Source organism: Heterodontus francisci, chromosome 31 (assembly GCF_036365525.1).
Source record: "Heterodontus francisci isolate sHetFra1 chromosome 31, sHetFra1.hap1, whole genome shotgun sequence".
In the NCBI taxonomy this organism is placed as follows: Eukaryota; Metazoa; Chordata; class Chondrichthyes; order Heterodontiformes; family Heterodontidae; genus Heterodontus; species Heterodontus francisci.
Genome location: NC_090401.1, coordinates 55517916 through 55542115, shown reverse-complemented (window position 1 = coordinate 55542115; position 24200 = coordinate 55517916). Strand labels below are relative to the sequence as shown.

The following is a 24200-nucleotide window of genomic DNA, read 5'->3' as shown; positions in this document are numbered from 1 at the left end:
TCAACCCGCCCAGGCAGTCCACTGTCAGCAACAGACACTAAACAATCAGAGACAGGCATCCACCATCCTTCAGACACAGCTCCTGGCTCCGCCTAAAGTACACTTTAATAGGAGTGCTGCCAATCAAAGCCGAGCCACGGGCAGCCTGCCGTCAATCAGAGGATTGGCTGGTTGGATAGAAACCATGGATCTCAAAATTTTTTACCACGGACATTGGTGCCCATGTAGACACATTGCCGACCCCTGGTTATAAGGCCAGGGAATTTGATCTTAAGACAAGTTCTAATTTAAAGGCTTTATCATAAACAGAAACTTATTTTAAAATGATGCATTTTAAATTGTACTGGATGGAAAATATTCTGGATGTGAGCTACAAGATTAGATTAGATTAGAGATACAGCACTGAAACAGGCCCTTCGGCCCACCGAGTCTGTGCCGAACATCAACCACCCATTTATACTAATCCTACACTAATCCCATATTCCTACCAAACATCCCCACCTGTCCCTATATTTTTCCTACCACCTACCTATACTTGTGACAATTTATAATGGCTAATTTACCTATCAACCTGCAAGTCTTTTGGCTTGTGGGAGAAAACCAGAGCACCCGGAGAAAACCCACGCAGACACAGGGAGAACTTGCAAACTCCACACAGGCAGTACCCGGAATCGAACCCGGGTCCCTGGAGCTGTGAGGCTGCAGTGCTAACCACTGCGCCACTGTGCCGCAGAATGCACTGTGCAGAATTAAATATTTAATCTGGAGCGTCCATGTGCTTTTTTAAAAATGTAAACTGCAAACATATCACTTCAGGTAATTTAAAAATCCATCCTATATCCCTGTGTTTGTATTTGTCATGTTTTTTCATATGATTATTTTTGTGCCTGGCCAGTAGTCTGCCAACATTATATGAGAAATTCTTTTCCAAAGGTCCCCCTGGGGAAGATTTTCAACTCTAGGCTACATTAATGTTAGGAAGCAGGACTGCGATTTGAAATAGCAAACTTTTGAAATAGCTAATGCTCATGAATTTCAAAGTTTGATTTATTGACTGGCATTTATTTATCTATATGCCATCCTTCAGCGACATAATTTGCAAGGAAAATCAGCTTTCACATGTATGCTCCAACATCCAACTCTACATTTTCTTCAGCAGGACCAAGTTGGACCAAGTCAGTTTCCTTTAACTCAACATTAGAAAAACTGAAACAAAAACAAGAAATGCTGGAATCACTCAGCAGGTCTGGCAGCATCTGTGGAAAGAGAAGCAGAGTTAACGTTTCGGGTCAGTGACCCTTCTTCGGAACTGACAAATATAAGAAAAGTCACAGATTATAAGCAAGTGAGGTGGGGGTGGGGCAAGAGATAACAAAGGAGAAGGTGTAGATTGGACCAGGCCACATAGCTGACCAAAAGGTCACGGAGCAAAGGCAAACAATATGTTAATGGTGTGTTGAAAGACAAAGCATTAGTACAGATTAGGTGTAAATACACTGAATATTGAACAGCAGCAAGTGCAAACCTGAAAAAAACAGTGGGTAAGCAAACTGAACAAACTAAGATGAAATGAAATAAATGCAAAAAAAGATTGTAAAAAATGTAAAAATGAATGTAGAAAAAAGGAAGAAAAAATAACTAAAAATGAAAGTAAAATGGGGGGGCTGTCATGCTCTGAAATTATTGAACTCAATGTTCAGTCCGGCAGGCTGTAGTGTGCCTAATCGGTAGAAAAACTGAAGCCATCTTTCCCCAGTTCCTACCAGTATATGTATACCAATAGCTGCAGCATCATAAACTCCCCAGCTGCCCAGTCAGGCTGAAGCAGGTAGCAGTCGCTGGGTCCAAATCCTGAAACTCCCTCCCTAACAGCACCATGATTATACCTACACCAAACAGACTGCAGTGATTCAAGAAGGTGGCTCACCACCACATACTCAATTCAGGATGGGCAAGAAATGCTGGCCTTGCCAGCGACACTCACGTCCCATCAACAAATAAAATAAACATGCAGCCTTATGACTCTGCTCAACCCAAACTGACCTTTCTTACCTCGCAGTCAGCCAGCCGCCAAAATGGCCATTTTTCACCTCCACTATATTGCCTGCTCTTGACCCTCTCCTTTTCTGTGCTGAAGAAATCTTAACTCATGGCTAAATCATCAAGTATTGATTTCTTGAACATACCCCTCACTAGTCTTCTCAACCTTCAATTAATCAAGAACTCTATGGCCCAGAGCCTTCTCACACAGCTTAACTAGCTCAATCCTTGTCCACTTCCTGACATAGAAACATAGAAATAGAAAAATAGGAGCAGGAGTAGGCCATCTGGCCCTTCGAGCCTGCACCGCCATTCAATACGATTATGGCTGATTATCCAAACTCAGTACCCTGTTCCCGCTTTCTCACGGTATCCCTTGACCCCTTTAGCCCTAAGAATTATCTAACTGTTTCTTGAATATATTTAATGATTTGGCCTCAACTGCTTTCTGTGGTAGAGAATTCCACAGGTTCACCACCTCCTGGGTGAAGAAATCCCTCCTCATCTCAGTCCTAAATGGCTTACCCCTTATCCTTGAACTGTGAGCCCTGGTCCTGGATTCCCCCACCATTGGGAACATCCTTCCTGCATCTAGTCTGTCCAGTCCTGTTAGAATTTTGTAGGTTTCTATGAGATCCCCTCTCATTCTTCTAAACTCTAGCGAATACAAGCCTAATCGACCCAATCTCTCTTCATACATTAGTCCTGCCATCCCAGGAATCAGTCTGGTGAACCTTCGCTGCACTCCCTCCATAGTAAGAACATCCTTCCTCAGATAAGGAGACCAAAACTACACACAATGCTCCAGATGTGGTCTCACCAAGGCCCTGTATGATTGCAGCAAGATATGCTTGCTCCTGTACTCGAATCCTCTGGCTATGAAGGCCAACATATCATTTGCATGGTGCACATTGTCAAATCTGACCACAGCCTCGCTCTACCTTATGAGTGATCCTATGTGGAACTATTCTTTTTCTCCTCTGTTTAAAACAGTTTCCATTAAGACTGAGAAAAGCTTTTATATTCTGTGTGCCAGCTGCACCTGTTTCCTAGGCAACAGGATAAGTCACATTCTGCAATTGTAATCAATCTGACTGTGTGTAAAAGACTGGCTGTAACAGGTTTGAACTGGATACGAGCAAATCATGCTGTACACTGAAGGAAGAAGCAGTCTATTTCTCAGCAGAGAAAATCTACATTGAGCTCAGACTGTGATTGCCGAAGGAGAAAAAACCCCTAGAAAGAACATTTTCATTGTTGGAGGTAGTAAATTCCATTTTACTTCAAACCTCTAAGAAGTCCGCTACAGAAGTGCCTCTCTCTATTGCCTACTTGTGTTTTCTGGAAATCTCAGTAAAGTTTTTAACCAAAAGACTGCTAATTTTAAAATCCAAGTAGACCTATTGCTGTGCTTCTCGTTGAAAGAACTGCGTGACACCTGCTGCAGCTGAAATACTTTGAATGTCTATCTATTGTAGATTGTTTCGTCAAATTCACCTGGAGACTGAATTGGCATCGGATTACTCTACTCTAGGACATCTCATCAAGCAGGAACGCAACCCACCAGGACTTACAACTCAGCTACTTACTTTATTCCCAAGAAACACCATTTTAAAAAATGGTCAACCATTATTTTTTTTGTGTGCGCGCGCGCATGGGTGGGGTTAGGATAAATAAGTTAAGGTCTTTAGACAAATTTATTTTAAGTGTTTAAATTTAATTTAATAGTTAATTTGTTGTCTAAAGATGCCTGGTTTGGTGTATTTTTGTTCTGGGGGTTAATAAAATGTTTAATTTGGCTCTTTTCCAGTTAGATGGGAAAACTTTAATAATATGCTATGACCTGTGGAGTATTGGGACAGAATTGACAGTGCATTGCTCCCACCTTGGTCATAACACTGTTTATTTCCTCACGCTTAATCTTCCAGTCTCCTGCTCATCCTCCCCACTTCATGAAGTCCTCTGAGATATTCGACCAACACTAAATGAATGAAAATTACTATCGTACAGTGGATTCAGCTTCTAAGGCAGTAACAAAAATGTAGGTTACGTCCCCTTTCAAACCCAAGGTAACCAACTCTAAGGACCACTGCAATAAGAAACAATCCAAGTAGCACATTGCAAAGCATATGGTGCATGTGTTGCCATGTCAACCAAGGGAAAAGGGAAAATCCCATAGTCTTTTTTTCTACCCAATTTAATCAATTCACATGCTCTCCCTGTACTGGGGAGTGTTGCAAACATGCCTCTCCAAGACTGCTGTCAATTCCTACTAGTCAGCAGTTATGCAGTTTGAATGAGACTTGGACATATTTGTCAAGAATATTGTTAACTCAAATCAAGGTTTAAAAATTGCAATCCACAACAGTGGACTGGAATATACTTCCTAAACCTCTCCACCCTTCTCTCTCTGCCTTCAAGATTCGCCTGGCCTAATCTCTCCTTATTTGGCTTAGTGTTAAATTCGGTTTCCATTAAGCGCCTTGGGTTGTTTTACTGACACTATATATAAATGCATTTGTTGATTCCTTGACTTTGAAGGCAACAGGTTCATGCTCTTGCTTGGAGAGGCTCTCCATCCCTTGATGATGATACAAAATGATACAAATAAGGTGGACTGGATTGAGTGGAAACAGATCAACAAAATGGACAACCTGGAAAGTTATTTTATGATGTAGGGAAGTCATATGGTTCTGTACAGGCCTCTTGGAGGTAGGCATCCATGTGGAGTGCAATCTATCTGTAGACATTAAAGCATGAACAAATTAAGTGGAAAACTGGAGGAAAATTAGTGTTATGCACCTAGTCCTTTATCTTTCAAGTTCAAATATCAGCTACTTGAACATGCAAATTTCTAGTAACAATAGTATATGTCAAAAATTACATTCTGATCAAGACTAAATTTGAGAGAGGAAACTGATCTGACGCAGATAAGGGATAGCAAGATAGCAGGGAAAACTTGCCACATCACTGCAGACTGTTCATGGTAAATGAAATGTAATTGGGCAGTAATCTTGAAAATCTTGGGCAGACAAGAGACTTCATGAAAGCAAAATCCAAACTGAAATGAACACAGGAAATCCATCATCACAGGTTCTGGATATATCAAGCAACAAAGCACAAATCAACAACGGCTGAACTGATCAGTTTTTATTCACAAATCTATATGCAAGTCTTTTACAAAGATTTCTTAAAATTTCAAGTGGGGTACCCGAACTGTTTATTGGCAAACAGGAGAGAAATGGGATTTATTGTAGGGTGATCCAACATGAAGCTTGCCTCTTTCTGTGCTGAAATGTCTACGATTCTATGAATTGACCTCACCACCCCTACCCATAACCAATATTCACTCATTATTGGGAGTCGCAACTTGGTGAAACAGAAATGTCATCTGTACAACTGTCGTCCTAACACCAACCAGCATCTTCAGGAAAAGCGTGGAGATGAGCAAAAATATTTTTCCATCTATAGGTAGCACCTCATTTTCAAAGCTAATTTGTACTTTTTTTTCCCTAGGTGCTTGAAATTTAAAGCATTTAAATGTTATACAATTTCAATATGTGTACATGAAAGCTAAAATTTAATACAGGCTTCAAACTATGATGCATCAATCCAGTCATACAATATGGAATCCATCAACTTCAAGAATATAAACCACATACTTTGTTATTTCCAAACACTTTTAATGATTACCTTTGATGGCTAAAGATAGACAAATTGTTCATCACAGTACAAAAAGGGTACAAAATGTTAAATTACAGGGCTTAAAAATTAAAGGTTTTCAAAAGGATACAAGGCCATTATAAACCTCTTTTATACTGTACATTTACATCATATTGTTTTAGAATCAGGGAGCAGTGAAGTCCTGCTACATAGATTATCAGGGATGAAACTAAAAAATAGTAATAGATACTACAACACTTACGAGTCAGCAGAATGGACAGGAAAAAAAAAACATTTCTGCCACTAAACTGCAAACACTACTCCTAAGCGAAGAACAAGTTCTGGAGTAAACATTGCTATAGTTGTTTGTGTTTGTGATTTCCTATTTTACGTACAATCTTTTCAGAGGGCTTTTATCGTTGCTCCATTTTAACTTTTGGTGGCTTAAGGAAACTCCTCTGTTTCTTTTCTTTCTTGCCTTTTTTATTGGCTTGGAAGTTTCTCCAGCTGTCAACACGACCATCTCTGCTTTCCTGTGGTAAATAAATGCAATAGTTAGCATGTAAAATACAAAATACACAGTATCAGCCTTTTTCAAATGTCACTCATTAATAAGTTAGCAAATTAACAATTTTTTCTTAAATCTATTAAAATTATTGCTTGCCTATGCAGAATTGTAGAAGTTACGATTCAGAACGGCCACAATGATAGTTGGTGACAGAGAAAATGACAAAAATTCACTGTTGCAGTTAGGATGGTGTGGCAGGGTCTGCACACTACATCCAAGCTATACCAATATCTGGCATTGAGAATACTAAGCAAAGACAAAATTATATCAGTGTTTTACTGCAAAAGAATACTGTCCACTTATTTCTGAGATCCTAGTTTGAATGCCGCTGTCAGCTTGCATTGGAAGCACCAATCTTGAAGGCCAATCTTACAGCAGCATCCTTCACTATCTGCAATCATTGTAGTTATAATGTCTCCAAAGCTCTGGTTTTACACTCTCTACTCGTAGAACACCTATCTTCAGTAACTTGAACTCAATATTAATCCCGCTGCCACAAAGAGTGACAGGGCGTCACTGTGTGACCCTAACCTGCCACACGTGCACCCACCGCCATTTTTACAGTAGCGGATATCAGGGTGAGAACCTCTCACCATACAGTGGTGGAACACTTAATTAACATATTTAAATTGTAGTCTCTCAGTGCAATTTGGAGCCCAATTTGAAGTTCACTGCTGCTGCACAAGTCTCCCAGGGGTCTGGAAACACATTGAAATGGAAACAGAAGCTGCCGGCTCAACAAGTGGCCATTTCAACACTCCTTGTAGGCAAGGAAGAACAGTAGCACTACAGCTGGCACCTCAAAGTAGTGCTTGGGTGTTTTTGATAATTCAAGTAAACTTCATATAAAAACTTCAAGCACCCACATCATGCTTTACAGAATTTCTGGTAATAATACCGCATAATTACTATTGCCCTGGTTGTCCAAATCTCTTTGTGCGACTAATCAAATAAAAACAGACGTGGAGACAAAGGAGGAGATATTCAGGGGGAGTGGGGAAAGGGTAATGACTAAAAGCTTGCTTAAAAATAGTTACTTTTAAGGAGAGAAGCAGAGGTGCTTAGGGAGGGAGTTTCAGATTATAGGGCCTATTTGGCTAAAGGCACAACTGCCAATGGCGGGCAGGGTGTAGGGAGTAGAGTTGGCAAGATGCCAGAGTCAGAGGAACACAAATTCGGGGTGGGGTGGATTGGGGGTTTCTTGGGATGGAAAATGTTAAATAGGGAGGGGTGAGGCCATGAAGGGATTTAAACACAAAGGTTGAAAAGTTTAAGCTTGAGGCATTGAAAGCCCAGAATCCATTGTAGGCCAGGAAGCACAGGGGTGATGGGCAAGTCAGACTCACTGCAGGATTGGATACAGGCAGCAGGATTCTCTATGAGCTGAAGTTAATGCAGGGTGGAGACTAGCCAGGACAGTATTGGAATTGTCAAGTCTGGAGGTGACAGGAATGGATGAGGCTTCAGCAAGTGATGCTACAGAAGTATAAGTTAGCATTCTGCGATGGCAGAGGATGTGGGGACGAAAGCTCAGCTTGGGGTCATATAGCACGCCGAGGATGCAAACAGTCTGGGGGAGTCTGGAGAAAGGGGGAGCTAAAATAGGTGACAATGGTACGATAACAATTATAACTTCCGTTTACAATGTTTGTAGCAAGGGCTAAAGATGATGGATTCAGTTTTCCCACTATTTAACTGGAGAAAATTACAGCTCATTCAGAACTGGATATTAGACAAGTAATCTGATAAAACAGAGGGGTCAGGAGAGGTGGATTTTGTCACCATACATGTGTAAGCCAATCCCATGTTTTTGCATGCTGTTGCCGAGCAGCAGCATACAGATGAGGAAGAGGAAGGAAGGATCCTTGTGGAATCCCAAGATAACAATGCAGGAGTGAAAAGAGACACCATTGCTGGAGAAGCTTTGGCTATGATGGATAGAAAAGAGTGGAACCAAGTGAGTATTCCTTTGTACTGTAAGCAGTGCAATAAAATTCATTTGTGTTAGGATCTAGACAGCACAGTTAGTCAGCCCATTGTGCTTTCACCTCTCGGACTTGGGTTTGACTCCAAATCAAAGTGATGGGATTAAAGTCTCCTTTCGCTGTCCACTGTATACATGGTCAGGAAAACCCTATATGCCAAATGGGAAATATTAATTTCATCAGTTGGAAACTTACATTAGACTTTTAATGGAAAAAACCCTACAGTAATTTTAAAAAAATAAATCAGCCAAGATGGCCACTGCCATTTACATCTGAAATACCAGGTGATTGAACCGCAGACAAAAAGTCTAACAAGCCCAGCCAGAACAATGCTTTGGTTAATTGAGATTAGCCAGATCACCCTCATTAGGGGGACATTCCAAACCATCTTGAGGCATTCATAAATGGAGAAGTCTCTCTAGGGGGTAAACACTGCCTAAGAGAAGTTTTGGATTTTAGACTTTGGATCTCATTTAAAAACAAAGGGGAGTGAGAGAACCGTGTGACCGTCTGTTCGTCTCTTAAGAAAATGGAAGTTTTGACACACAGACAAGCAGACAGGCAGTAACTGAGTGGACAGTAGCGGAGAAGACTGCTGCTCCCCTGTCTCTCTCTCTTCTCTCCCCCCAGGAAACATCAAGTTTGAAAACGGTCTGCGACTGGGGGATCGTCCAAGCCTACAAACCACTATAGCCAGAAAATAGGGGAAGAAAGCCTTCAAGCAACCCTGAGCAAAGCAAGCCGACCATAGTGCACTTTGACCAGCGAGGACTTCAAGAATACAGCTTCACCCAAAGACTACTGGATTTACAGATTGCATTTAAGTTCCACTTATTCTGGACTTCAACCACCAAATCCATTTTCCCTCCTGTAATCTACTTGTGTGCGCGATTCTCACGTGAATGTGTAGCATATTTTTAAATCGGGTTAGAGTGTTAAGTATAATAAACTTACCTCTTTCTTGTTTAAACTCGAGAAAACTTGCCCGATTGGTTCCTTCGCAATCACAGTAAAGGAAAACAGGAAAATACTCAGAGGTGGTAAGTACTGTTTAAAGGAATAAACCCTGTTGTAGTCAAATAAGAGGAAAGGGCAAGACGGGAGGCTGAGACCCCCTCCTCACCTGGCCGAACAGCATCCTATTTGAAATGTTTTCACAGTTTCAATCATCCAAAGGACATCCCAAAGTACAAACATTTCTAGAAAGTGTCACTGAACTGCAAATTTACTCAGAGGCTGCAAAGATGACTAGTGCAACACATGAACTATCTGCATTGATGCAGTAGGAAATGCTCTTCTGAAGAATCACAGCATATTTCTACAGCAGATAAGAGGGAGCTTGGTCTCGAACCAGGCTAGAACTGACTTTTATAACAAGGGGCATCTGGCAATCAAAACCAGTGGTACACAGGGCAAGTCTGGTGCTAGAAAGGCACCAAGAGGCATAGACTCACTTCCATTCCAATTAAAGCTCTTACACCTCAAGAGATTCCAAGCTGACCATTGCACAGGAGGGTCCATGTTACCAGTGCACTGGTACCAAGTGCTGCCTCGACAGATTGTTGGTGGTCCTCCCTCACCTTAGCTTTTTAAAAAAAATCATTTTTGGAAAGTGGGCATTGCTGGCTAGGCCAGCATTGATTGCCCATCCCTAATTGCCCTTGAGAAGGTGGTGGTGAGCTGTCGTCTTGAACCGCTGCAGTCCTTTGTGGTGTCGGTACACCCATAATACCGTTAGGAAGCGAGTTCCAGGATTTTGACCCAGTGACAGTGAAGGGACGACGATATAATTCCAAGTCAGGATGGTGTGTGGTTTGGAGGGGAACTTGCAGGTGGTGGGTGTTCCCATGCATCTGTTGCCCTTGTCCTTTTAGGTGGTAGAGGTCACGGGTTTGGAAGGTGCTGTCTAAGAAGTCTTGGTGCGTTGCATTCCATACTTCCATTCCTTTGTGCCATCTGGCTTAGTCAACAAGTAACCCCATCAACAAGCAAAGTACAATCTATGTATCGGCAAATACAGAGTAATCTGCAAGAAGCCATGCATACTTTTTTTTCTGTATTGCAGATTAATCTTCGAAAGCACATATGTACAACAATTCAATTTTATAGGTGCTGTAAAAAAATTCAGAGTTTTCAGGTCAGTGCAATTTCTGTTTTGCCTACTTTGCGTGCAACATACAACACAATACTTAAAAAAAAAGGGCAAGATTTTTCGCTGACTTGCACTTGCCAGAGATTCTCTATGGACTTTTGCATGGCAGGTTCCTGTCAACTATGCAAAAATGCTCTGCCTTCTACAAACCATCTGGGATGTGTGTGAACAGGATAAGCAATTGTGTATTTCCTTAACCAATTAGATTGAAGAGTCGTTAATAAGCAGTGCAGAATCTGAACTAGGAAGTCTAAGGTAGAATAGTGAATTCAATGTCAAATCAGGTACAGAAAATTGAATATTGAGAAAAGAAAGATGGGACCAAGCACAAGATAAGAGACAAAGAAAAGTATATTTTTAAAAATCACCAAAAGTAATTAAAAGCTGAAGGAATGAGACTCCATGCTTTTGAACGTTAATTTTCCATTCCAGAGAGGTTGTTTAGCAGTAATTAAGACATACCAGACGATTAAAAGGGTAGTTTAGTTTAAAGATACAGCACTGAAACAGGCCCTTCGGCCCACCGAGTCTGTGCCAACCATCAACCACCCATTTTATACTAATCCTACACTAATTCCACATTACTACCACATACCCACCTGTCTCTATATTTCCCTACCACCTACCTATACTAGAGGCAATTTATAAAGGCCAATTAACCTATCAACCAGCAAGTCTTTGGCATGTGGGAGGAAACCCACACAGACACAGGGAGAACTTGCAAACTCCACACAGGCAGTCCCCATAATTGAACCCGGCTCGCTGGAGCTGTGAGGCTGCGGTGCTAACCACTGCGCCGCCCTAGAACGGACAAGTACTAACATTTTGGTGAATTTAGTGCATATCTCTGAGGTCAGTACAGCAATCGCATGCCAATCAACATATTTGAATGGCGAATCAGGCAGCGAGATGCTGATTTTGGGAAGCTTTTGAAGGAGCACGGCACCTCCGACAGCAACTTCTGGATTTGCACGTTTAACTGCAGCATGTGCGGACGCCAGAGGTTGCTGTCCAATCTCCACATATCAGTGAGCGGCGTTAGCCTCACTGTTAATCCTACAGCAAAATCCGTCCCATAAAATATCTCTCTCTATTTGGGTTTGCTCAGCATATAACAATTGTCATTTTTTTAAAAAACTCGAGGAAATATTGCAGCGATTTGGAGCTTATATTCCATAATGCTTTTTAATTAGAATCCACTGTTCTTTGTAATGTAATTTCTACATAAAACAGATCATTTTTATGATCGTATCTCTTGAAACAATCAAATTGACTATTCTGCACCACTCACCAGACATCTCGATGTCAAGGTAATTAATAAAATAAGTTGGCTTTTCAGAAGGAAACACAATTTTCAATAAGACCACAGAACTACAACTACTACTCGTTACACAAGACGTCCAAAATATGACAAGCATTAGGAATTGGTAAATCAGAGTTCTACAAACCTCAAAATTTTTCTGCCACTCTTTATCACGTTTTGCTTTCTCTTCCTGCTCAATCTCCTCTTCTCTTTGCCGTTTCCTGCATTCAGAAGGATGTATAGCAATAAAAAATGTGTGCACAGATTGGCATCCAGCTTGAGATTTTTCCTAATATTTTTATGTGTTTGCCAGGCAGTGGGTATTTTCAAATCCCAGCAAATTAAGGTGCTTTCAAACTTGGACTGTTTCATAACAATAACCCTTGCATCTTGCCCTGGGACTGGGGAGCTGATCTCGTCTGGAGACCTGTAAAACGAGATCCCCCTTTACTAATCCATTACTAACTGCTGGTAAACAAACATGGGTGACAACAGTGCGAGACTTAGTTGTGACCTCTCACGCACCCCCACGTAGCAGCATGGTTTTAAAAAAAGTCTACCAATGCACAGTCATAGTTCACAAAGAGTGACATCCTGATCAGTGGACAAAACTCATGTAACCTCACCTCAGTATGAATCAGTGACTTCAGGAAATGAAGGGTGTGAATTTGAGAGGGTGGGGGGAAAGGCAGGAGAGAAAAAATTACAATAGGCAAGTGGCTTTGGAAAGGCTTTGCTTCCAATCCATGAAAATAAAGCTACAATGAAAGATTGAAAAGTTGAATTAATTTTTGTGCTAAATACATTTGAACGATGAAATATTTAGAGCAGCAAAGTGGAAATTTACAATTTGCATTTCTATAGCAGGAGTTTGCAAGTTCTCCCTGTGACCGCGTGGGTTTTCGCCGGGTGCTCCGGTTTCCTCCCACAGCCAAAGACTTGCAGGTGATAGGTAAATTGGCCATTATAAATTGCCCCTAGTGTAGGTAGGTGGTAGGGACTATGGGATTACTGTAGGGTTAGTATAAATGGGTGGTTGTTGGTCAGCAAAGACTCGGTGGGCCGAAGGGCTATTTCAGTGCTGTATCTCTAAATAAAATAAAATAAAACATCCCAAGTCACTTCAAAGGAGGGTTATTAAACAAAATTTGACACCGAGCCACATTAGAAGAAATGACCAAAAACTTGATCAAAGAGTAGGCTTTACAGAATACCACAAAAGGAGAAAGAGGGAAAGGCAGAGAATTTCTGAGCTTAGGGGCCCAGGCAGCTGAAGGCACGGCCAATGGTTGAGCAATAAAAATCGTAGATGAGCAAGAGGCCAGAATTGGAAAAGTGGAGCTGGAGGAGATGAGAGAGATCAGGAGGCGCGAGGCCATGGAGGGATTTCAAAAACAAGGATGAGGATTTTAAAATACAGGGGTTATCAGACTGGGAGCCAATATAGATCAGCGAGAACTTGGGTGATGAGTGAATGGGATTTAGTGCAAAGTTTTGAAATATCAGATAATTTAAATTAAATACCTTTGAATTAAGAGTAGACTATATATTTCACAGCTTCTTTTCCACATCAAAAATCTACTTTTCAGTTATAATGACCATTGTTGGGGGTGGAACAAAAGCAGAACGTTTAGGACAATAGGTTTTAAGATAATTCCATACCTCTCATGCATGTCCTTGGCTTCACGCTCCTTCCTTTTAATTTCTAGCTCAGCAAACAGCTTCATAGTTTGTTTGTGTACCAACTGCTTGAACTAGCAAGATTTAAAAAAAAAATTGATTGACATTCAAGACACTGACAATAGCTCAACCAGAGTACTGCACAATATATTTTACAATAATGACACAAATAGCAAGACCCTCCAACTGACTGGAGTTCCACAGTTGAGAATTCCACCTGCTTACAAAGAAGTTCAACTGGCCGGGGGGCGGGGGTGGAATCCAAAGTTGTGTATTCCTTTCAAAGATGCATCAAAATAGAGCTCAATCTTATAACAACAATATCTGAAAATGTAAACCTCCTGCAATCCCAGGGATTTCTTTACACAACACCGTTTTCAAATTAAGATCCTTTCTTATTATGGGAACCTTTAAAGGGAACCAGGGAAGGGTCCATGAGGCCATCAGAATTCTACTTGCCCCTCTTGGGACATCTACTTCCTCTGTATTTGTCTGACTTTCTAACATTATTTCTCTTGCCGAACACTAATTAATGTCTTCTGCAGTTGGCACTGTTTTTCAGATGTTAGAAGGAATAATATTTTCAGGGGCCTCAATGCTTATGCATAAAGGTTTGTAAGCCATCACTTCTGACAATTTTTATTCTCCTATTTGGAAGAAAGTTTGGAGCAGTGTTTCCAAATAATACTGCACAATCAATATAGTTTTCCTATTCTGCAACTACTATTTATAGTAATGTCTTGCGCTGGTACAGCCCAAAAAATATTAAAACACCCAGTTTACAAAGCATGGTGGGTGAAGATCTGCAGTAAAACGTCAGTTTGACTCAATTGGTTTCTTTTCCTATGTTAAAAAGCTGGGAGTTTGAGCCACTCGGTCAAAATTCCAGTGTAGTGCTAAGAGTGTGCTGCATCGTCAGAGGCGCTGTCTTTCAGAGAAGACACTAAAACAAAGACACTGTCCGCTCATTCCAGTGGTTCAGAAGGTAGTTTCAACTTGGTATTAGGCAGTATCATACCCTCAAGACAAAAATAAACCCGGGCTAAGTGACCATTTACCTCAATGTTGTTAGATGTTGTCACAACTCCTGCGCTATGTGGGAAATCAGGGACGCTTCCACTGTCCCAGACGACCACGTGTGCAGGAAGTGTATCCATCTGTAGCTACTGGCTACCCGTATTACGGAGCTGGAGCTGTGGGTAGATTCACTATGGAGCACCCGCGATGCTGAGATCATCGTGGATAGCACGTTTAGCACCACAGGCAAATCCAGCAAAGGCAGAAAGAGAATGGGTGACCACCAGATAGAGTAGAGGACGGCAGGTAGTGCAGGAGTCCCCTGTGGCCATCCCCCTCTCTAACAGATATACCACTTTGGATATTGTTGGGGGAGATGGCTCAGGGAAAAGCAGCAAGAGCCAAGTTCATGGCATCATGGTTGGCTCTGCAGCACAGGAGGGGAGGAAGAGGAGTGACAGGGCTTTAGTGATAGGGGATTCAACCATAAGGGAACAGACAGACGTTTCTGTGGTCGCAAGAGACTCCAGGATGGTATGTTGCCTCCCTGGTGCTAGGGTCAAGGATGTCGGAGTGACTGTAGGGTATTGAGGGGGGAGGGCAAGCAGCCAGCTGTCGTGGTACATATCAGTACCAAAGACATAGGTTAAAAAAAAAAAAAATGGATGAGGTCCTACAAGCTGAATATAGGGTTAGGACAAAAATTAAAAAGTAGGACCTCAAAGGTAGTAATCTCAGGATTACTACCAATGCCACGTGCTAGTGAGGGCAGAAATGGCAGGATATATCAGATGAATACATGGCTGAAGAAATGGTATAGGAGGGAGGGATTCAGATTCCTAAGACATTGGGACCAGTACAAGCTGAACGGGTTGCATCTGTGCAGGACCGGGACCAATTTCCTCGGGCGGGGGGGCGCAGTGTTTGCTAGTGCTGTTGGGGAAGGTTTAAACTAGAATGGCAGGGGAATGGGAATCTGAGCAGGGAAACAGAGGAGCGGGAAACAAGGATAGAAATGAAAGACAGAAAGGCAAGCAAAAGTGGAAAGCAGAGAAAACAAGTCAAGAAACAAATGGGGCCATAGGGCAAAATAAAGCTAAGATGAATAACAATGTTAAAAGTCTAAAGGCATTGTGGCTTAATGCGCGGAGCATTTGCAATAAGGTAGATGAATTAACAGCGCAAATAGATATAAACGGTTATGATATAGTAGCGATTACGGAGACATGGCTACAAGGTGACCAAGGATCGGAACTGAACATCCAAGGATATTCAATATTTCGGAAGGACAGGCAAAAAGGGAAAGGAGGAGGAGTAGTGTTGTTAATAAAGGAGGAAATTAATGCAATAGTGAGGAAGGATATTGGCTTGGAAAATCATGTGGAATCTGTATGGGTGAAGCTAAGAAACACCAAGGGGCAGAAAACATTGAAGAAGGGTTGTCTATAGGCCCCCAAACAGTAGGAGATGTAAGGGATCGCATTAAACAGGAAATTAGAGATGCATGCAATAAGGGTACAACTGTAATCATGGGTGACTTTAATCTACACAGATTGGTCAAACCAAATTAGCAATAATACTGTGTAAGACGAATTCCTGGAGTGCGTACGTGATGGTTTTTAGACCAATTCGTTGAGGAACCAACTAGACAACAGGCTATCTAGACTGGATATTGTGCAATGAAAAAGGATTAATTAACCATCTTGTTTTGCAGGCTCCCTTAGGGAGGAGCGACATAACATGATAGAATTCTTCATTAAGATGGAGTGTGAAATAGTTGAATCCGAAACTAGGGTCCTGAATCTAAATATAGGAAACTACGAAGGTATGAGGCACGAGTTGGCTATGGTAAATTGGGAAACTTTACTAAAAGGGTAGTTGGGGAATTTTACCAAAAGGGTAGACGGTGGATAGGCAATGGATAATATTTAAAGAACATGTGCCTGAATAACAATTATTCATTCTTGTCTGGCACAAAAATAAAATCGGAAAGGTGGCTCAACAATGGCTTACAAAAGAAATTAGGGATAGTATTAGATCCAAAGAGAAGGCATACAAAATTGCCAGAAAAAGCAGCAAGTCTGAGGATTGGGAGCAGTTTAGAATTCAGCAAAGGAGGACAAAGAGGTTGATTAAGTGGGGGGAAATAGAGTACAAGAATAAACCTTCAGGGAACATAAAAACTGACTGTAGAAGTGTCTATAAATATGTGAAGAGAAAATGATTAGTGAGGACAAATGTAGGTCCCTTACAGTCAAAAACGGGGGAAATTATAATGGGAAACAAAGAAATGGCAGAACAATTAAACACATTTTGGTTCTGTCTTCACAAAGGAGGACACAAGTAACCTCCCAGAAATGTTAGGGCGCCAAAGGTCTAAAGAGGGAGGAACTGAAGGAAATCAGTATTAGGAAAAGAAAAGTGCTAGGGAAATTAATGGGGTTAAAGGCGGACAAATCCCCAGGGCCTGATAATCTACATCCCAGAGTACTAAAGGAAGTGGCCCTGGAAATAGTGGATGCATTGGTGGTCATCTTCCAAAATTCTATAAGCTCTGGAGCAGTTCCTACAGATTGGAGGGTGACAAATGTAACCCCACTATTTAAAAAAGGAGGGAAGAGAAAAAACAGGGAACTACAGACCAGTTAGCCGTACATCAGTAGTGGGGAAAATACTAGAGTCCATCATAAAGGATGTGATAGCAGATCACTGAGAAAGCATAAATGGGATTGGACGAAGTTAGCATGGGTTTACGAAAGGGAAGTCACGCTTAACAAATCTACTGGAGTTTTTTTTTTTTTGAGGATGTAACTAGTACAATAGATAAGTTAGAACCAGCGGATATGGTATATTTGAATTTTCAGAAGGCTTTTGATATGGACCCACATAAGAGGCGAGTGTGCAAAATTAAAGCACATGGGATTGGGGGTAATATACAGACATGGATTGGGAATTGGTTGACCAACAGGAAACAGAGGTTAGAAATAAACGGCTCTTTTTACAGGTGGTAGGCAGTGACCAGTGGGGTACCACAGGGATCAGTGCTTGGGCCCCAGCTATTCACAATAGATATTAATGACTTGGGTGAGGGAACTAAATGCAACATTTCCAAGTTTGCAGACGACACAAAGCTGGGGGGGAATGTGAGCTGTGAGGAGGATGCAAAGAGGCTCCAATGTGATTTGGACAAGTCAGGTGAGTGGGCAAATGCATGGCAGATGCAGTATAACGTGGATAAATGTGAGATTATTCACTTTGGTTGTAAAAACAGAAAGGCAGATTATCTGAATGGTGACAGATTGGGAAAGGGGGAGGTGCAACGAGACCTGGGTGTCCTTGTACACCAGTCGCTGAAAGCAAGCATTCAGGTGCAGCAAGCAATTAGGAAGGCGAATGGTATGTTGGCTTTCATTGCGAGGATTTGAGTACAGGAGCAAGGATGTCTTACTGCAGTTATACAAGGCCTTGGTGAGACCACATCTGGAGTATTGCGTGCAGTTTTGGTCTCCTTATCTGAGGAAAGATGTTCTTGTCTTGGAGGGAATGCAAAGAAGATTTACTAGGCTGATCCCTGGGATGGCAGGATTGACGTATGAGGAGAGATTGGGTCAACTAGGCCTATATTTACTAGAGTTTAGAAGAATGAGAGGGGATCTCTTGGAAACCCATAAAATTCTAACAGGACATAACAGGCTAGATGCAGGGAGGACGTTCCCGATGGCTGGGAAGTCCAGAACCAGGAGTCACAGTCTCAGAATACGGGGTATGCCATTTAGAACCGAGATGAGGCGAAATTTCTTCACTCAGAGGGTGGTGAACCTGTGGAATTCTCTACCGCAGAAGGCAGTGGAGGCCAAGTCATTAAATATATTCAAGAAGGAGATGGATATATTTCTTAATGCCAAAGGGATCAAGGGATATCGGGTGAAAGCTGGAACAGGGTACTGAATTAGACAATAAGCATGATCTTTTTTGAATGGTGGAGCAGGCTCCAAGGGCCGAATTGCCTACTCCTGCTCCTATTTTCTATGTTTCTAACATAGTTGCTACAATTTCCTATATAACAGTGACTGTAAGTCAAAAGCAATTCAGCATTTGAACCACCTCAAGTTGGAGCAGCCAACACGAGGTCATGAGCAACTATTCCCAAAGCATAGCTCCTTCTCCCATATTCAAATTGTCAGGAGGGGCACCTCCCTTCCCATTTGCTGAATTACGTGAGCATAAGATAACGTTGATTGGGCTTGATTTATTCTACATGAATATTTTGAAATCTATTAAAACAAGAGTTTTTAAAATAGATATGCAACCAAGATATACAGATGTCACCATACAATGTTTGAAATTTAAATTTACTGAAGGATGTTATGGACTTTTTTTACAAACATGGTTTTTAAAAACTTGGGAGAGACCCCCCTCCCCTGAAAATATTAAAACAGTCCCGAGGAACCTCTGCAAGCACTAATTCTCAATGAAGACCCCAACCTCACCACCACTGTATTAACTTCCAATTATCTAAAATTATTGGGATACAAGGGAAATAACATGCAAGTAAATCAAGAGTACGGAATAACTGCATAGAATGCAGAATTCTCAGGGCACTGTATTCACAGCATATGTTTTACACATACGGATATCTCAGGACCTGTACATCCCAGTTTGGAAACTTTAGTCTTATAGATATGTAAAAGACACTCCAGGGTAGTTTTAAAGCTGTCCATTTTGTAAAGGGACGCGCCTGATTGAGGGAGGAAGGTGGTGGAAAAGCAGACTGGAAACCAGTTGGCACACACAGACACACAGAACACAAAACTCAGAATACTAATAGGGAAGAAGCACAATTGGGAAACAGAAGAAAGCCAGTAATGGCAAAATAATAATGCATTTCTTACTTATCCTTTATTTACATAATGGATGCCACTACACCATTTCATAAAAATAATCTCTTGCAGATAACTAAACTTGCAACATAAGCGTCTTATTTATGCTTTCTTTTTAAGCAAACATTCCTCGTTTTCACAAATCAATAGGTATAGTCACTGCCAGTGAATGCAGAGGCTGGGAATTCTGCGGCGAGTAACTCACCTCCTGACTCCCCAATGCCTGTCCACAAGGCACATGTCAGGAGTGTGATGGAACACTCTCCACTTGTCTGGAAGGGTGCAGCTCCAAGAAGAGAACTCAAGAAGCTCGACACCATCCAGGACAAAGCAGCCCGTTTGATTGGTACCACCATTCACCCCCTTCACCATTCACCCCCTTCACCACTGGCACACAATGGCAGCAGTGTGCATCATCCACAAGATGCACTGCAGCAACTCATCAATGCTCCTCCGACAACACCTTCCAAACCTGCGACCTCTACCACCTAGAAGGACAAGGGCAGCAAATGCATGGGACCACCACCACCTGCAAATTCCCCTCTAAGCCACACACCATCTTGATTTGGAACTATATCGCCATTCCTTCACTGTCGCTAAACTGTGGGTGTACCTACACCACAAGGACTGCAGCAGTTCAAGAAGGCAGCTCCCCACCTTCTCAAGGGCAATTAGGGATGGGCAATAAATGCCGGCCTAGCCAGCGACACCCACATCCCATGAACAAATTTTTAAAAAAGAGTTCACTGAAATCACATTTATTCTGAATGTGACTGAGCAGCTGGAAGCAAATTTGTGCACCTATAGTAGACGTACAGGTAGTGGGCAATATAAAAAGTATGTACAAATAATTTAAGACGACCCAAGGCAACATAATGAACAGCAACACTTGAGTTATCAGTTTGACCGTTCAGAAAAATCAAAGTCAAAGAAACCCATTGAATATATTCTTGTAAAGCACCAAAATAAAGTTTGGGAGTCAGCAACTATCTCCTGTCTCTCTTCAGAGTGATAAGTATTTGTAAATCCCTCAGTAACGCTTAAATTAAACTTACTGAGCTCTCACAGCTCCAAATAAAACATTTGGCAACACGTCACTGTCCTGATACAAATATTTGTCTAGCTGGTTTGATCATATTTATGAGCTGTAACACTACAATTAGGCCAGCATTACAAAAGATCTGCTAAAATTTAGAAAAATTCTTCATTTGAGTCTATTTGAGTACTTGATAATAAAGAAGCATCGAGTAGACTGAAAAAATGCTTTATGGGACATTACTGTGATTATTTACATAAATGATCAAGTGCTTGCAATCATCTTTATAAACAACAGTATATGTCCAATTGATTTCAGAATTTTGCTGGTACTTCCATTTCTGCCTGGTTCAATTGCAGTGCCTTTTCCACCAATGCAGGGACAGCATAGACAATATATAATTTCTCTTTGTTGTCACAGTGATCTATTTTAATTTATGAATGTGCAAATCACTTCTGGTTTGACAAAGTTATCAACCTGCAACATTATCTCAGTTTCTCTCTGCACAGATGCTGCTTGACCTGATGAGTATTTCCAGCATTTTCTGCTTTTATTGCAAATCACTTCTATTTGGTGACCATATTTATATTTAGACTGCTGTTGTGTGGGCCAATTTATTATGCATTCATTCCCATCCCCTCCCCCCTTTTATGGCTTTGCTGTTAAGAAGTTATGAAAAGACAACTTGGTTTTGAGACTTCGAGGAACAAAGTTGTCTTGTTCTGTCTATGCAAGATTTAGATCATTTTAATATTACAAGTTGCATTTATGTAGCACCTTTAATGTAGCGAAACAACACAAGGCACTTCACAAGAACATTATCAAAATTTCACACCGAACCAGGTAATGAGATATTAGGGCAGGATGAACAAAAGCTCAGTAAAGAGGTAAGTTTTAAGAAGCACCTTAAAAGGAGGAGAGTGGAAGTGGAGATAAAATTGAGGATGTACAAGAGGCCAGAATTGGAGAAGCAGATATCTTGGAGGGTTGTAGGGCTGGAGGAGGTAGGGGAGGTCCTAAATGAATACTTTGCTTCAGTATTCACGAGGTGAGAGGGACCTGGTCGTTTGTGAGGACAGCGTGGAACAGGCTGATATGCTCGAACAGGCTGAGGTTAAGAGGGAGGATGTGCTGGAAATTTTGAATGATGTGAGGACAGATAAGTCCCCGGGGCCAGACGGGATATACCCAAGGATATTACGGGAAGTGAGGGAAGAGATTGCTGCGCCTTTGGCGATGATCTTTGCATCCTCACTGTCCACTGGAGTAGTACCGGATGGTTGGAGGGTGGCAAATGTTGTTCCCTTGTTCAAGAAAAGGAATAGGGATAACCCTGGGAATTATAGACCAGTCAGTATTACGTCGGTAGCGGGCAAATTACTGGAGAGGATTCTGAGAGACAGGATTTATGATTATTTGGAAAAGCATGGTTTGATTAGAGACAGTCAGCATGGCTTTGTGAGGGGCAGGTCATGCCTCACAAGCCTTAATGAATTCTTTGAAGATGTGACAAAACACATTGATGAAGGAAGAGCAGTGGATGTGGTGTATATGGATTTTAGCAAGGCGTTTGATAAGGTTCCCCATGGTAGGCTCATTCAGAAAGTGAGGAGGCATGGGATACAGGGGAAGTTGGCTGTCTGGATACAAAATTGGCTGGCCCATAGAAGACAGAGGGTGGTAGTAGATGGAAAGTATTCAGCATGGAGCTTGGTGACCAGTGGTGTTCCGCAGGGATCTGTTCTGGGACCTGTGCTCTTTGTGATTTTTATAAATGACTTGGATGAGGAAGTGGAAGGCTGGGTTAGCAAGTTTGCTGATGACACGAAGGTTGCTGGAGTTGTGGATAGTGTGGAAGGCTGTTGTAGGTTGCAACGGAACATTGATAGGATGCAGAGCTGGGCTGAGAAGTGGCAGATGGAGTTCAAACTGGAAAAGTGTGAAGTGATTCATTTTGGAAGGTCGAATTTGAATGCTTAAAGGCTTAAAGACAGGATTCTTGGTAGTGTGGAGGAACAGAGGGATCTTGGGGTCCATGTCCATAGATTGCTCAAAGTTGCCACCCAAGTTGATAGGGTTGTTAAGAAGGCGTATGGTGTGTTGGCTTTCATTAACAGGGGGATTGAGTTTAAGAGCCGCGAGTTTATGCTGCAGCTCTGTAAGGCCCTGGTTCGACCACACTTGGAATATTGTGTTCAGTTCTGGTCGCCTCATTATAGGAAGCATGTGGAAGCTTTAGAGAGGGTGCAGAGGAGATTTACCAGGATGCTGCCTGGACTGGAGGGCATGTCTTACGAAGAAAGGTTGAGGGAGCTAGGGCTTTTCTCATTGGAGCGAAGAAGGATGAGAGGTGACTTGATAGAGGGGTACAAGATGATGAGAGGCATAGATAGAGTGGATAGTCAGAGACTTTTTCCCAGGGTGGAAAGGGCTATCACTGGGGGGCATAATTTTAAGGTGATTGGAGGAAGGTTTCGGGGAGATGTCAGAGGTAGGTTCTTTACACAGAGAGTGGTGGGTGCGTGGAATGCGCTGCCAGCGGTGGTAGTAGAAGCAGATACGTTAGGGACATTTAAGCGACTCTTGGATAGGTACATGGATGGTAGTAGAATGAAGGGTAGGTAGTTAGTTTGATCTTAGAGTAGGTTAAAGGTTCGGCACAACATCGTGGGCCGAATGGCCTGTACTGTGCTGTACTGTTCTATGTTCTATAGGGAAGGGGGCGAGGTCATGAAAGGATTTGAAAACAAGGATGAGAATTTTTAATTTAAAGCGTTGCTTGGCTGGGACCCACAGCTGGTGCAGGCTTTATGTGTATTTCTCAACTTATTTCAGTCTTGCATGCAATGGGAAGTGTGTGCAACAAACCGACTAAAAGCTTATCCCTGATTTGTAGAGCCCTCTCTTTCTTCAAAATTCTAGAGGTCATATCTTATTGCCACTGGAGAGATGGACTATCAGCAGCCATAAATGAGCAACTCCCTTGATCGCCTAATAAGTAAAGGCATCACTTTGGGTAACATCAAGGCCTGCAGACTAAAGCATTGTGGGCTTACTTTGGGGTTTATACTGATCACAGGCAGGTAGCAGCTGGGGTGCTGCAGCCGGTCTAATTTCCTAAGAAAGGATGGGAGAAATGAATCAGGACTCCTGCTCTTCAGCACCATCCAGTGGCTGAAAGGCAGTCAATATAGATGAGAGGAGGATTTGCCTCAGGTATGATAACCTCGGTCAACAATCCTTCTCTTACCACAGTAAAAAAAAATTAAAGCGAGAGGAAAAAACACAAGAAATTAGGGGGAGAAGATAAAAATGTTTTAAATATATATTGACAGGCAGCAACAAATGCAGTGCAAAATCAACTGCAGAAATCAAAAAGCACTGTCAAGTGTGAAAGAATGCGGAAACTATACATTTCACTGTGATTACCCACCACACTCCAACACTGCATAACTATCTCACAATCAACTACTTATTTACTGAAAGTTATGGCTTTACTATTTGGAAGTAGTAGACTGCTGAACTATAAAAAGATCTCATACAGATTAGTAACAACTTCTATCCAGTTTCAAATTGATATCTTTGATGGCAAACTGCATTAACCCACAGTATCACAGATTGCACATTAAACCACTTTCTACAGTACAGCTGGACTGTGTGGGGGGGGGAGGTTTTCCTGAAGTAAGGTTGATGGGAGGTCAACAAGTGCCCATTTTCTATATTTCTGGGTACTTGGTTCACTAACGACAGATGTTTGCAACTCTCACTTCTCCAATCAACCCTGCTGGAAAAAAACAGGGAACAAAAGAGAGCTGAACGTTTAAGGCAAAAAAAAGAACATTTTAAAGTGCTACTCCTGTCCCAAATACCTTTGAG

General features: G+C 41.8%; 1 protein-coding gene across 1 annotated transcript in view; it reads right to left on the bottom strand.

Moving 5' to 3' along the window:
• Nucleotides 1-5175: 5175 nt before the first annotated feature.
• Nucleotides 5176-24200, bottom strand: part of dnajc8 (DnaJ (Hsp40) homolog, subfamily C, member 8) — a 41457-nt gene continuing 22432 nt past the window's right edge. The window contains exons 7-9 of the mRNA XM_068011676.1: nt 13374-13465; nt 11857-11932; nt 5176-6236 (exon numbers count right to left, since the gene is read on the bottom strand). Coding sequence (XP_067867777.1) covers nt 6117-6236; nt 11857-11932; nt 13374-13465 — 288 coding nt within the window. The 3' untranslated portion in view covers nt 5176-6116. The remainder of the gene's footprint in view (nt 6237-11856; nt 11933-13373; nt 13466-24200) is intronic.